At 53.0% G+C, this 13,737-nt stretch overlaps 1 protein-coding gene across 1 annotated transcript; it reads left to right on the top strand.

Moving 5' to 3' along the window:
* Positions 1–3,143: 3,143 nt before the first annotated feature.
* On the top strand, positions 3,144–5,543 carry GSX2 (GS homeobox 2). The gene is made up of 2 exons (XM_058722599.1): positions 3,144–3,924; positions 4,609–5,543. Exons 1-2 carry the CDS (start codon positions 3,348–3,350, stop codon positions 4,947–4,949), a joined length of 918 nt encoding a protein of 305 aa, XP_058578582.1. The 5' UTR covers positions 3,144–3,347; the 3' UTR covers positions 4,950–5,543.
* Positions 5,544–13,737: the final 8,194 nt, after the last annotated feature.

Here is a 13,737-nt window from a genome sequence, read left to right as displayed (position 1 = left end):
AGGAAATCAAAGGATCCCCCCTCCCCTTAAAAGAACTAATTTTCTCCTTGAATTATGAAAGTAATGGCTTAGGTAACAGCCTGTACTCTGTACCCGACTGCTTAATACCGAATAAATCCTTCCACGTGGCTCCCCGAGTCGTGGCAATTAGAGCTCATTATAGGCTCATAAGAGCTCTCATTTCAGGGATTACTTAATGGACGATGAAATTTTATCGGACAGAATCACTGAGAAATAAAATTGCGTGGCAGCGGGGGCACGGTAGGGGCACACTGACGGGCTGCCCAGGGGTCCCCTTCTGCTTTGAGCAGGTTCAAGGTTCTGCTATCCTGGGGAAGGGTCTGGCTGGTAGCTGCTCAGGGCCATGGAGGGTAGGCTTCCTTTGGGAGTGGGGGTGTCAAGGCACAGTGGGGCCAACTTCTGAAGATAGGGCTAAAGAGAAAGAGGGAAACTGAGAGAGCCAAAGAGAATTAATGAGAAGAACCTGAGAACCTCCAATGTGGAACGTGACCCCAAAAGACTTGCTTTTGGTGGGCTTGAGCAATGTATTTATTTTTCTGAGCAATTTACTTTAAAAATGTTTTTAATTGCACTTAGTTAACATACAATGTTATGTTAGTTTCAGGTGGACAATACAGTGACTCAGCACTGCCATACATCGCCCTGTGTTCATCACGAAGGCTCAAGCAATTTCACCAGGTCCTCTTACAAGCAGGTTTCTCTGACATGGTCTGCTTTCAGCCCCAGTCTGTCCCCAAGCTACTGTACCCCTTGCAGCCCTAAGTGACCCCCACTCCCCCCCCAGCCTCTCACTTTTTGCAAAATTCCTTAGCACTCCAACTGGATGTTTCCATACTTATACAGAAGTTAAATTAGTTGTTCGAGCTTCATAATTAGGATTCTCTAAAGTAAAATTGAACCTTCTATAAGCACACATTCCAGCACATCAACATGGGGATTCTAGAGTGAGCATACCCAGAACCACTGGGAACACAGTGACCCAAACGGTAAGCCCAAAACAAACCTCAGATAACCTACTACCTAACCCAGAAGACAAAAAAGGAGAGAGAAAAGTTATTACTTTTCTTTGAGCACTCACAAAGTGAATAAATACATACATATAGGCATGTATTAGATAAATTTTTAATAGTGTATGTATACATATATGTGCACATACAAATATACATACACACACTTGCAAAGTGAATGGGAAAATCATGTCACCTATTTGGACAATTTAGGCCTTTAAAAAACACCCAGCCATCAAACATCTCTTAGTGGTTGAGCTTCCAGGGTTCTCAGGGTTGGAATGATTTCGGGACTAGCTGTGTCCTCCTGACTGGAGCGAGGGCGGGTGGGCAGGCAGGCCAGGTTGAGGCTGAACGTCTGTGATGGCTGCATCGTCAAACCTTGTGGTACAAAAGTAGTTACAGCTGAGCTGCCCTGAGTTAAGCCCTGAGACTCCTTAATTGTTGTCACAAGATGTTGGATTAGCACATTTCTGGAATAGCTGTCTGTTTACACTCTGGAGACCCACCGTCCACTAACCACTTTCTAATTGAATTCTAATCACATTCAAATAGCTCAATAACCAGCCTCAGCTGCAATTCATAAAACTTTAATTGCCATCCATAAATCCTGGGCTCCCCAGAGCGGGGCGTCCATACAACGCAATTACACTTCTCCGGCAGGCAAGAGAAACTGTCCCAGAGATGAAAAAGGGGAGAGAAGAGACAGAGGGCAGAGAGGTGGCCATGCCTCCAGCGGAGAAGCTGTTGCTCCCCTGGGATTTGGGCACTTGGTTCTCACAGGTGGAGGGAGTTCCGTCCCCAAGTTTCTTAACACCAGTGTGAACTCAGGTCTGAAGTCTGCTGTTTGGGAAAAAGGATCAGACTCTATTGCTTGCTCCCCGCCCCGACCAGATTTTCTCCAGCGGGGGGGTGGGGGGTGGGGGAAGACCTCACCTTCCCCAAAGATCAACAGCCCCTAGCTTGACAGCCACCTTCTGTCACACAGCCACTAATACACGTCTTCCACTGAAGACGGTGCCCCCCAGATTTCCTTTACCAAGCCACTTCTCCCATCCTGAGGCAGGATTCCTCCCGTAGGTCAAATCCCTTCAATCTCTCTCAGCTTTTAAAGGGGTGCAGCGTGGAGAGTGCTTGCTGGTTAGTCTGCCAGCCGCCCAAGGTCAGGCTGTGAAATGTAAAGGGGCAGGAAGTGGCGGGACCCAGAGCAAAGGCCTTCCCCAAGCCCTGCCCAGTCTCCAGGAGGGCTAGGGTTTGGGTCCTCTCTCCAAAATCATTGGGATGGAGTTTGCAGGGGTGTCTCGGGAAAGGCATCGGCTTGGAGAAAGCAGAGTGACGCTTCAACGCCTCTCTCCGCCACAGGGCATGCTGCCGATTACAAAGGAGCGCGAGGAAGTGTCGCTGATCCCAGCGGCCCCAAGGAAGCCCCAAGTGCAAAGGCATCTTGGAGCTTCTCAAGCATTCGAATGAAAAGCTCGGCAGCTTCTTAGCTGGGAGGCCTCATTGGTACGCCCCGGATCCGTCACGAACTAACCACCTGAATGACTGTGGCCAAGTCCAAATGCTGGGGGACTGTGTGTGTGTGTGTGTGTGTGCGCGCGCGCGCGCGCGTGCGTGTGTCCGTGGTGCAAACCGCGATCCCGGGCTGGGCTACTGCCAGTCCGCCGCCCACACGGCCGTGCTCCAAACTGCAGGCCTCACACCTTACCGCGCCTCAGCCTCGGCTGGTACAGAAGGGCAGGGAGCATTGGGCATCCCTATTACAAAGGCCTCAAGGTCCCCACCTGGGGCGCTTTTCGGCCGGGCGTGGGGAAGAGTTGGGCTGGGGCCCAGGCCAGGGAAAGGGGTAGAATGGGGGATGCAGCTCTGATTTCTCGAGAAAGCGTGGAGAAAGAGGGGGAGGAGGCCGGCGTCCCCGCGAAATTCACAAAACCTACACTTTGCAAAGTCCCCCCCCTCCCCCTCCCTCGAGTTCTTCCCTGCAGCGCGCCCGCCCCTCCTCGCCGCTTCTGTTGTGACTCGGGCAGCCTATCCCGAGGGTGGGGAGCTGCTGAGGAGCCTGAGCCGAGCGGTACTCTGCAGCATCACGTGCCGGGGTGGGGGCTATAAAATCCCGGAGCCGGGGCGCCGGGCGGGGGACGTGAGGACCAGCCCTCTCCAGGGACCCCTTTGTTCGCAGCCCAGACGCCGAACACCTCCGCGTCCCCAAGGGCTTGACCGCCTGCGTCCGCGCCGCACTCGGGGCAGAGCTCAGAACAGGAGAGGGGAGGGGGCGCCAGCGCCGGCCACCGGGCCCTCCAGCCACCCACCCCTCCCGACATGTCGCGCTCCTTCTATGTCGACTCGCTCATCATCAAGGACTCCTCGCGGCCCGCGCCCTCGCTGCCTGAGCCGCACCCCGGGCCAGACTTCTTCATCCCGCTGGGCATGCCATCCCCGCTGGTGATGTCTGTGTCGGGGCCCGGCTGCCCGTCCCGCAAGAGTGGCGCGTTCTGCGTTTGCCCACTCTGCGTCACTTCGCACCTGCACTCCTCTCGTGGGCCGGCGGGCTCCGGCGGCGGGGGCGCCGGGGCGGGGGGCGCAGGGGCCGGGAGTGGTGGGGGAGCGCCGGGGGGCGCCGGGACCCTGCCCCTGCTCAAGAGTCAGTTCTCTTCGGGTCCTGGGGACGCGCAGTTCTGCCCGCGCGTGAGCCACGCGCACCATCATCACCACCCGCCGCAGCACCACCATCACCACCATCAGCCCCAGCAGCCAGGCTCGGCCGCCGCTGCCGCAGCCGCGGCGGCCGCGGCGGCGGCCGCGGCGGCCTTGGGGCACCCTCAGCACCACGCACCTGTCTGCGCCGCCACCACCTACAACGTAGGGGACCCGCGGAGATTCCACTGCCTCACCATGGGTAGGGTGGGGTCTCTGGGCACCTGCGCGCCGCGCCTTCGCGGCTCCCGGGAGCAAACTTTCCGCCTCCAGGGGAGGAAGTGGCAGCCTGGGGGGCGGGGTGGGGTGGGAGGAGGGGCTTTTCGTGTAACTGTGGAGACGTCCCCAGAAGTTCCACGAAAGTGGAAGTTAGCTTCGAACCTCTCCAAGCAGCCTGGTGCTTTCACGCCCGCTACCTGGTGTCCGAGTCTTGCACAGTATCGGGGCCTTTGGGACCTCGCACTCGAGGGCTGAGAAAGCGGAGGCTAACTGCGTGAGGGTTTGGGGTGGGTATGTTGGAACTTCGGTGTGGCAGTCCGTCGTCGAGGCTAGCTGAAGCGTTTCGATGTTCTGGGCTGAGCCTGCTCGCCTCTCTGCTGGGCTTGAAGGGAGACGACCGGACAGCGCAAGCCCCGACCCCTCCTTTAAGCCTCTGACTTTACATCTCGCACAGCAAAGGCCTTCCTTCACTTGCTTTGGGCGTCTCTGTCCTTCCGTGCTGAGTAACGAAGTGCCGTGGAATGGGAAGGGGTGAGGGATGGATACAGGTGTTTGGTTGAGCTCCGCGGGAGGGTCCTTGAGAGGCGTCCCTTCCAAGGGATGGCGCGTGGGGTGGGAACACGTCATCCGAGAATGACCTCTCTGCCCTCTCTTGGCCGGTCTGCAGGGGGCTCGGACGCCGGCCAGGTACCCAATGGCAAGAGGATGAGGACGGCGTTCACCAGCACGCAGCTCCTGGAGCTGGAGCGGGAATTCTCCTCCAACATGTACCTGTCTCGACTCCGGAGGATCGAAATCGCGACCTACCTGAACCTGTCGGAGAAACAGGTGAAAATCTGGTTTCAGAACCGCCGGGTGAAGCATAAGAAGGAAGGGAAGGGCACACAGAGGAACAGTCACGCGGGCTGCAAGTGTGTCGGCAGCCAGGCGCACTACCCGCGCTCGGAGGATGAGGACTCCCTGTCGCCGGCCTCGGCCAATGATGACAAGGAGATTTCTCCCTTGTGAGGGAGGGATGCCTCCGCCGCACCACACGCTCCTGGCAGCCCCCACGCCACCAACGCGCCTGGCACGCAGGGCGCCAGATCCTCAGCCACTGCGTGGTCCCATTTGGAGAAGGAGGGAGCTGGGTACTGGCCGAGCAGAGTAGTCTGGCCTGACCCTTCGCATCTCCTCCTTGACCTATATGTTTGAAGCTCCACTCGAAGTTATAGATCGTTTTTTTTTTTAATGTAAATAATCTAGATTCAACTCAGTCTTATCATATAACAGAGGGGGGGGGGGAACCAGGGTTGATTCAAGTTTAACACTGTGTGGGGCTTTTTGAAAGCGCATGTCCTTTCCCCTTCCCTATACAGTCTTACAGAACCTAAGAAGAACACCGGGTTTCTTATTTTCTTTTGTTGTTGTTGTTGTTGTTGTTGTTTTAGTGAAAGCATATGAATTTCAAATGACTTAGAAAATTAAACGCTGTAGGTCTCGCTTTCTGAAAATTTGCCTGGGGAGAGATTGGAATTCAAGTTGCTGGAAGTCCCTTTGTATGTGAATAGTTTTATATAAAATTTATATTTATATTTATTTAAATAAATGAAACAAAATCAAGGTTTTAAACTTGTGGTGCTTGCTCTCACCATCTTTCCCCATCTTCCTCTCACCTGTATCTTGAAAAAAAACATGGACGGGGCGGAAAACGTGTCTGAGAATTTAGAGGAAAGTGTTGACTAAAACCTGGTAATGTAGGTCTTTGGTTGAGGGAGTATGTGGCACACCATCAAGCATGATTTTCACCTACCAAGTAGTAACTCCCCATCCTCAAAACAGCTAAGCCATTCACAGTGGCTAGGACAGGTCACTCCGTTTAAAGTGACACTGACAATTAATGACCGACAAACCTTTTGATTTATTTAACAGGGAAAGATTCTTTCTGTGGCAGTTCCCCTCTCCCTGCCTTTCCCCCTCCATCGCTCTCAGTACTAAAACCCGAGTCATGTGAAGGAATTTGAATAGTCAGAACAGTTTTAGAAAGAGCAACAATCCATCATCAGGGTGGAAGCACACACAAGGAAACTTACAAATGATGCTGCAAGTGACTAGAAACCTTACTTCCTGGCTGTTCCCTTAGCTAAGAAATTAGCTGGTTTCCACGGTGCCAAGGAAACAAACAGGCACAGGGAATTATTCTTCCCAAAGGTTTATATTCTCACTTTTCCAAAACAGCTCAGAGGTGCTTTGGACTCTTGCAGGGTTTTTTTGGTCTCCCTAACTTTAGCCTAAATCTGTTCCCTTATAGTCCCTCTCTTCCTCATAGTCTTGCAGAGTTAATTTCTGCAAACCTGGTCCTGGAGATTGACTCTAGCTCTGCCTTTAGCAGGGCCACCTGGCTCTCTGCTCAGTGCAGCCAGGACCTGTCATCCAAGGGAGAGAAGTGAAGCTGGAAATGTGGAAACTAGATCTCATTCCCTGCAAGCTGAGCCCACTAACATCCATTAGCGTTATTATTATATAATTATTTTCTGGAAAGATGCCACCCAAGAGGTTCAAGCCATAGGAACTGTTTACAACACACATTTCTTTAGGTCTGATTTACTTTAGGTATGTAGGAACTGACACCTCACCAGGTGGGATGGGGCTCTAAAACTGAGGTCTGGAAGCTAGTTTGGGAAAAGGGAAAGGAGGGAGGATGTGATCATGGTCTTTCTTTCTTTCTCCCCACCCCCCACGTGCCTCTCTCTCTCTCTCTCTCTCTCTCTCTCTCTCTCTCACACACACACACACACACACACACACACACACACACACTCACGGGAGGCTCAGGAGAAGGAAAGCCCCCCTCCCAACTTCCGAGGCCCCCCGTGGTCAGCTCCCATTCGGGTACCGGCTGGGACAGGAGGGAGGGAGGAGGGATCGCACAGCGTCGGACTGAATAGGGAGCGGCCGAGGCTTTGTGCAGAGACCTGGGCCTGGTCCTGCGCAGCGGTCACAGGCATCCAGCTCTCTCCTGCCCGGGCTTGGGAGGCTCAGCCTCCGGGTCTCTCTGTCACGCGCGGAGCCCCGGGCCGGTCACGCCGGCCCACTGCCTTTCCTGAAGATCCCGTCTCCCTCTTTCCCAATCAACAGTCCTCTCTCTGCACGAGTCCAGGGGTGGGAGGAAAGGGGTTTCGAGGCGAGAACCGGCGTTTACGGAGAATTCTTTTCTCGGGAAAGAACAGGAAGGACAAAGCGCCCCTGCGGCAGCTCTCTGCGCTCCTGCTCAAAGCGAAGCCTCAGCGGGGCGGTCGGCACACACCTCCGTCCCCCTCCCACCCACTCCGGGCTCTGCCCCTGAGCCGTCCCGCGCTCAGGCCTGGCCCTTCCCAAGTTCTAGCCGAGGACGAACCCGAGCCTCTGCGCCTCGCCTGGCTTCACCCCAGGCCCTGCGCCCGGAGCGCGGAGCCACGCACCTGCCACACCCGTGCCGCGCGGCGCGCCCAGCTCCACCGCCCTGCGAGGGACACGCGGCGCCAGCCCTTCTCGCCAGGTTTTGGGCTGCTTGGATGGTCTCAGCCCCTCTCCTTCTTGTCTTTGGGGGGAAATTCCTCAGGGAAGAGAGAATAAACAATGTACCCCCCCACCCCCCCCCACCCCCCCCCCCCCCCCCCGCCCAACCAGAGGCAAAAAGTTTCAGGCACAGATACCTATCTAGACTTTGGACATTCTCCAAAGACACCTTCTCTAGGGTTTTCAGGGAGGTTCTAGGATATTAGGTGCCGAGTGGACCTTCTTCTCACTGTAGGAGTGAACCATGAGGTCTCCTTGTCTACTAGGGTAGATTTTACATCTCTCCCAAACCCTCTCCCCCGCTCCACCCCCCAAAGTAATCAGTTGATGTTTCTGAAGTTTACAAATCTGAACAAGGCTTTGGGAATCTCCTATTTAATTTTTTTTAACGGGAGGGGCAGAGAGAGAGAGGGAGACAGAATCTGAAGCAGGCTCCAGGCTCTGAGCTGTCAGCCCCGAGCTGGTGGAGGGGCTTGAACCCATGAACCATGAAATCATGACCTGAGCCAAAGTCTGACAGTCAGCCAACTGAGCCACCCAGGCACCCCGGGAATCTCTGATTTTAAAGGCCTACAGTTTCACTTAGGTTAAGAAATCCTAGGCCAACCCTGGGACACACAATTGCCCTGCTAAACAATCTTGATATCAAACACTCTAAGTGAAATATCCACAGATTTATTAAAGAGGACTGTTTAGGGTGTGTGGGGCCACCCTTGACAATTTCTCTACCTGGGAAGCACCAGATGCCAGCTTTTCATTATGCCCTCACTTGAAAAACAGAATTCTGTCCTCCGTCCCCAAACCGTGGCCTCTTAGGGGACTATACACACATATTGGAAAGAGAGAGGGAGAATGAAAAGAAGAATTAGAAATTAGGATCTTGCTCCACGAAGAGAAAAAGAATGAGCAGCAAGAGCCATTAGTGTGGTTGAGCCCATCTCTGAAAGCAAGTCCTGTGGCGGCTTCAAACAGGAAGAGGTCCTGGGTGGGAGTGGATGACCCCTGCCCTTGTGCCCTAACCCAGTCCTAATATTCTGAGAGAAAAAGAGGAACGGAGACCTTTCTCCTTCATCCTCCCACAGTGACCAACACAAGCCCAAGGCCAAGGGCCTACCATTGATAGGAGCACTTGGCAACTCTTTTTTGATGCAAACCATACCCAGAGCAGAAGACAACCAGCAGCCTATCCCTGGGGTGGGGATGTCAACCCACGCAGCTGATAGAGACACTGATGACTCCTCTCATTCTGAGCTATTCTGCAGTGGCCTTCTTACCTTGGTCCCCCTCCACCTGGCACATCCATAATCCCACTCCCCTCAAGGATGGCAAAGGGTATTTTAAGAGAAGGAAAACTTGGGGATGTGAAGTCTTTGATTTTGGGCTCCCTCCTTCATTTCCTCACCAGAACCCTATACCAAACACGATCAGGATTAGAAATGCATGCTAAGTGAAATTAGCCAGTCAGAGAAAGACAAAGATCATATGACTTCACTCGTATGAGGACTTTAAGAGACAAAGCAGATGAACATAAGGGAAGGGAAACAAAAATCATATAAAAACAGGGAGGGGGACAAAACAGAAAAGACTCATAAATATGGAGAACACACTGAGGATTATTGGAGGGGTTGTGGGAGGGGGGATGGGCTAAATGGGTAAAGGGCATTAAGGAATCTACTCCTGAAATCACTGTTGCACCTAGATGCTAACTGATTTGGATGTAAATTTTAAAAAATTAAAACATTTAAAAAAAGGATTAGAAATGCAGTTTGCTTGGTTTACTCTGGTCAGAGAATTGTCAGAAAGGTGATTGATTGTTCTAACTGAAAGTGGTCACAAAAAGCAACAGGGTGTGTGTGTGTGTGTGTGTGTGTGGGCGCGCGCGCGCGCACCCGCCTGCATGTGTATGTGTGTGTATGTGTGAGAGAGAGCTCTCCACTGGTAGTGGTCATATATACAGAAAGAAAAGAGTTATTTGCACCAGATTTTGTCTTGTTTTGTTTTCCGTCCCACCTCTACCTTTCCTGCAGGTTCCACTCACTTTTCCTGGCACTCCTTGAGAGATTTGTCGGAGGGAGGTGGGAAGGTGTTTGGAGCTGGGTTGGGGGGGAGGAGAAAAAGTTGAGAGAGCCAGGAGAGAGGTCTGGGTAGGATCTCAGGCCCGGCCTTCGGGGTGCTGGGAGAGGAGAACGACAGAGCAACAGAACCTATTTGCTAGAGGAAATGGGGTTTAAAGGAGCAATCACTGCTTTATTTTTTTTTTCCAACGTTTATTTATTTTTGGGACAGAGAGAGACAGACAGAGCATGAACGGGGGAGGTGCAGAGAGAGGGAGACACAGAATCGGAAACAGGCTCCAGGCTCCGAGCCATCAGCCCAGAGCCCGACGCGGGGCTCGAACTCACGGACTGCGAGATCGTGACCTGGCTGAAGTCGGACGCTTAACCGACTGCGCCACCCAGGCGCCCCGCAATCACTGCTTTAAAAGGAGCTCCTCCCACCCTCTCCAAACACAGCCTAAAGCTGTCCTAGACGATGAATACAGCTCAGTGCATCAAAGCAATTGTTCCTATTTTCATTATTCACAGGGAATCTTTGAATGTACCTGTTAAGGTGACAGACCTCTTAAAAGAGAACATTTTTTCCATGCAATTAAATGGTGCATTTACTAGGCTTCTATTAACATAATTTAATATAAATCTATTTTATAAATCTTTAGGCTCACATTACCGAAAATTGAGCTTCTCTGAAAAAAAAAAAAAATGCCCGTGTCTCTCCGCTAAATTCGATGGAATAGAATCCAATCCAAAAACTTGCTATTCTAAGCCAGTGGAAATACTAAAAGTAGGAGAATCTTTTGCATTGTCTTTTGTTAATGGTGCAAACGTGAAGAGTTAAGGCAGTTTGTTTCACAGAAGGTAAGACAGGTTTCCTACACCCAAGGCCCGGCACATGGGGTGACTGACACAGGCTGAAAGTGAGGACCGGCCAAAAAAAAAACAGGAACTTGAAGAGACCTTTCAGTGTCAGAGTTGAATCCGAGCGCAGATGAAAAACAAAAGCCAGCCCTGACTCATATTTGGAAGTAAGGTGCTTCTGTTTGAGGGAAAGGAAACCTGAAGGCCATGGGACCTCACAGTCCTGAAAGCTATGCCACATCGACGTAGATATTTTTGTCTGTTCCCATGGCTGTGTTCCTTGTTCTCCAAAATTCTGGGCATCCCATTGTCTCTGAGAAGAGTGTTTTGTGTGCCCTTACATTGATGTCGACGCCTGCCTTTCTGCACTGGGCACTGCCTTTCTTCAAGCTGAGCCCAATGTCTTCCTGAGCCCTTGTCCTACCTTTGTTGAGCCTTCCAAATCCCAAACCCAGGAAGGCCCCAGGGGCTCCTCTGAGTGAATCCCGGCAGATCGGAAGTGTGTGCTGTGTGCTTAGGAAAGTAACTAGTTTCAGATTAATGAAGCAGTGACAATTTCAATCTGCTTAAAGGCGGAGGTTGGCACTGCCCAGGCCTGAGCGTGGGGAGCTCGCCAGGCTGGGCTTTATATTGTCCGCTTTTCTGAAGAGCAGACAAAGATGGATAGAGAGACATTGAAAAGCAGGGGGCGTATTTTAAACAGCCCCATAAAGAGGGCTGTCACTTTAAGACAAGAACCATAGTGCTTTGATGACTTTGTATTAGCTGCACCATTTCAAATAAGGAACTCAAGTCTCGAGCCAGAGGGTGGAAAAGGAGAGAGGGAGAGGGAGGGAGCAAAGGAAGGGAAGGGAAGAGAGAGGAACAGGGAGAGAGAGGGAAGGTGGAGAAAACAGCAAATGTAGCAATGTTTAGCCTGTAGGAACACTACACCCCGGCCAATTCTCAGGCAACGACCTGATATCTGAAGTTCAGGGAGAAACAACCCACAGTAGGTGCAGAGAAAAAAAGGCAGGTGATGCTGTTCGGATGGCAAAGAGTTCCCTGCCCATGGGCGGCAGCCGGCTCCCACCCCCACGGCCTCAGTTTGCGGGGAAGGGCTGGCTGGAGAGGGACACGCAGCTCGCCGGGCCCAGACCGCTGAGGATTATAATGGAAATTTTGAGAGCGTGAAAGAGAAAGAATAGGAAGGGGGGGTGGGGGAGGGCAGGCTTCGGGAGTCTACCTTCACAAAGCCTAATTTAAATTGTTTGGGGTCAAGCAGCAGCAAGCCACCTCCCCCCTTTCCTCCTTAATTAATTAATGACCACGATTAATTATTAGGGTCTCGCATTTCAAGACTTCAAAACGCCTTCCCCGAGGGCCTGAAGAGTTGCTGGAGCCAGACACGTGGTTTAAACTTGGAAGAAGGGAGTCGAGAGTCGGTAGTATTTATTGTCTGTCTCTCCGTATCTGCTATCCTCTCGGCCTCTGCCAGCTTCTCTCCGTCTCTGTCTCTTTCTGCCTTGGGGTCTCTCTCTCTCTCTCTTTCTCTCCCTCCCTCGGCCTCGTTCTCTCTCCTTTGTTCTCCAGGCTGACCTGCGTACCCTCCTCCAATCTCCTCCGGTCCTGGCTGAACCCTCCCGACTCCAGGACCCCAGCGGTCTGGTGAGAGGCGAGAATACCCATACTGGGGTCCACACCCGGGCGCCCCACCGCGTCGTCGGTGGTGAGGAGTAGGCAGAAACGGAGGTTCGCCGGTCGCAGCAAGAGTTATTGACAGCATAGATGTTTTTCTTTCTACCCAAGAAACGATTTTTTTCTTTTCCTTTCTTTCTTCTTCTTTATTTTATTTTTTTAAATTAAAGCATAGGGGAACTGGGACGGGGAGATCGCTCAGCTTTAAAGGCCGGCGACAGGGCTCTCCCCACCGTGGCGCTGGCGGGAGAAGCGTTTGGTCACTGTTTCCTTTAGGCACTATTTGAACCTTGCAACATGTGGTAATTTCTGGAAGCTGAAAAGGGGGGATTATGTAGGAGGGACACAAGGAAATTAGCGAACGGTTAATTTAACTCGTTTTCTGCTAGACTTTTCGATACATTCCTAATTGACTGAGGGGCAGGTGAAGCTCCCGCCCCATGCAGGCTCATTCACGGTGGGAATAAATGGTTCTTTTTCAACTCACACTGCTCACAATATATCATCGGGGAAAAGACATGCAATGAATATGTTGATTTTTTTTCTTAATGGAATTATACCCTGCCACGCAGGTGTGAGGGTAAAAACCTATACTGCAATGAAATAAGATTAACAATGAAATTAGAATTTTATTAGCTTTATATGTCACACAGACCTGGATTTGAACTGTCAAAACAAGCAACCAGAAAAGATATTCTGAAGGCAGCCCTGCCAATCAACCAGGAGAAACGGAATAGCGTCGAATCCAAATCATCATCGGCTTCCAGTACCTTCGGCGCCTCACCGGGGCCTGGAGCTGGAGGCAAGTGGGCGGTGCGCCTCGCAAGGGTACCCGCCGGGACTCTGGACCCGCAGGTCATGGGCGAGAGCACCGCTTGGGCTCAGGAGGCCTGGCCCGGAGCAGGCCCCGGCTGAGGGCCGAGGGGCCGAGAAGGCCCGAGGCCACCGAGAGGTCAGCCTGAGCGGCCGGGCCACCGCGGCCCGCGGGCCTCCGGCTTCGCATCCTCTGCATCAGCTGCCCCGGCTGGCTATGAACCACACTGAGTCTGGTCACCCCCGGGGCTTCGGAGCTTAGGAGCTGCTACCTGGGTCTGGCAGGCGCGGAGGTGCCCTATGCAAATGGTTCACTATTAGGGGAGAAAGAAATACTTCAAATGGCCCTTTGTAACCTTCTATAGAAAATCGAGGTACTCTGCATGACAAAGCACAATTAAGCTTTCTATTCAGGAGTTCTGCAGCTGGTAGCCCATTGGGAAAGTGGGAGGAAACGCGAATATATTAATAGTGTGTGGCAAAAGTTTTTGTGTGCGTGTCCTTTTCTGGGTCCGGGGTGGGGAGGGGCGGTGGGTGGACCCGGAGGGGAAGAAGGCTCCGCCTTGGATCTTTGCCACCCGAACCTCAGCGCCTCTGCCCGCAGGGAAAGCTCTGCTCGTCTGGAGTCCAGGGCCTAACGAAAGGTCGCGGCGACCCCCGTGCGCACCCCGAGGCTGGGCGGACCCCGCGGGCACCAGCGCCCGGGCGGGGCGGGGCGGGACGCGTGCCCCGGCCTGGCCTCCTCGTCCGCTCGACGCAGGTCCGAGTCCCCGGGCCCGGCTGTTCCCGGTCGCCGAGCACAACGGTGGGCTGCCAGGCCTGGTGCTTCGCCCAGACACCGCGACAGGTGGGGC

The sequence above is a fragment of the Neofelis nebulosa genome, chromosome 3 (assembly GCF_028018385.1).
Source record: "Neofelis nebulosa isolate mNeoNeb1 chromosome 3, mNeoNeb1.pri, whole genome shotgun sequence".
Taxonomy (NCBI): domain Eukaryota; kingdom Metazoa; phylum Chordata; class Mammalia; order Carnivora; family Felidae; genus Neofelis; species Neofelis nebulosa.
Note: the sequence above shows the minus strand (reverse complement) of the source record. Positions and strands in the feature narration are given on the sequence as shown.

Coding starts and splice junctions, on each gene's coding strand:
- GSX2 (XM_058722599.1), top strand. CDS start 3,348: ATGTCGCGCTCCTTCTATGTCGACTCGCTCATCATCAAGGACTCCTCG. Junction 3,925..4,608: donor ATTCCACTGCCTCACCATGG/GTAGGGTGGGGT, acceptor GCCGGTCTGCAG/GGGGCTCGGACGCCGGCCAG.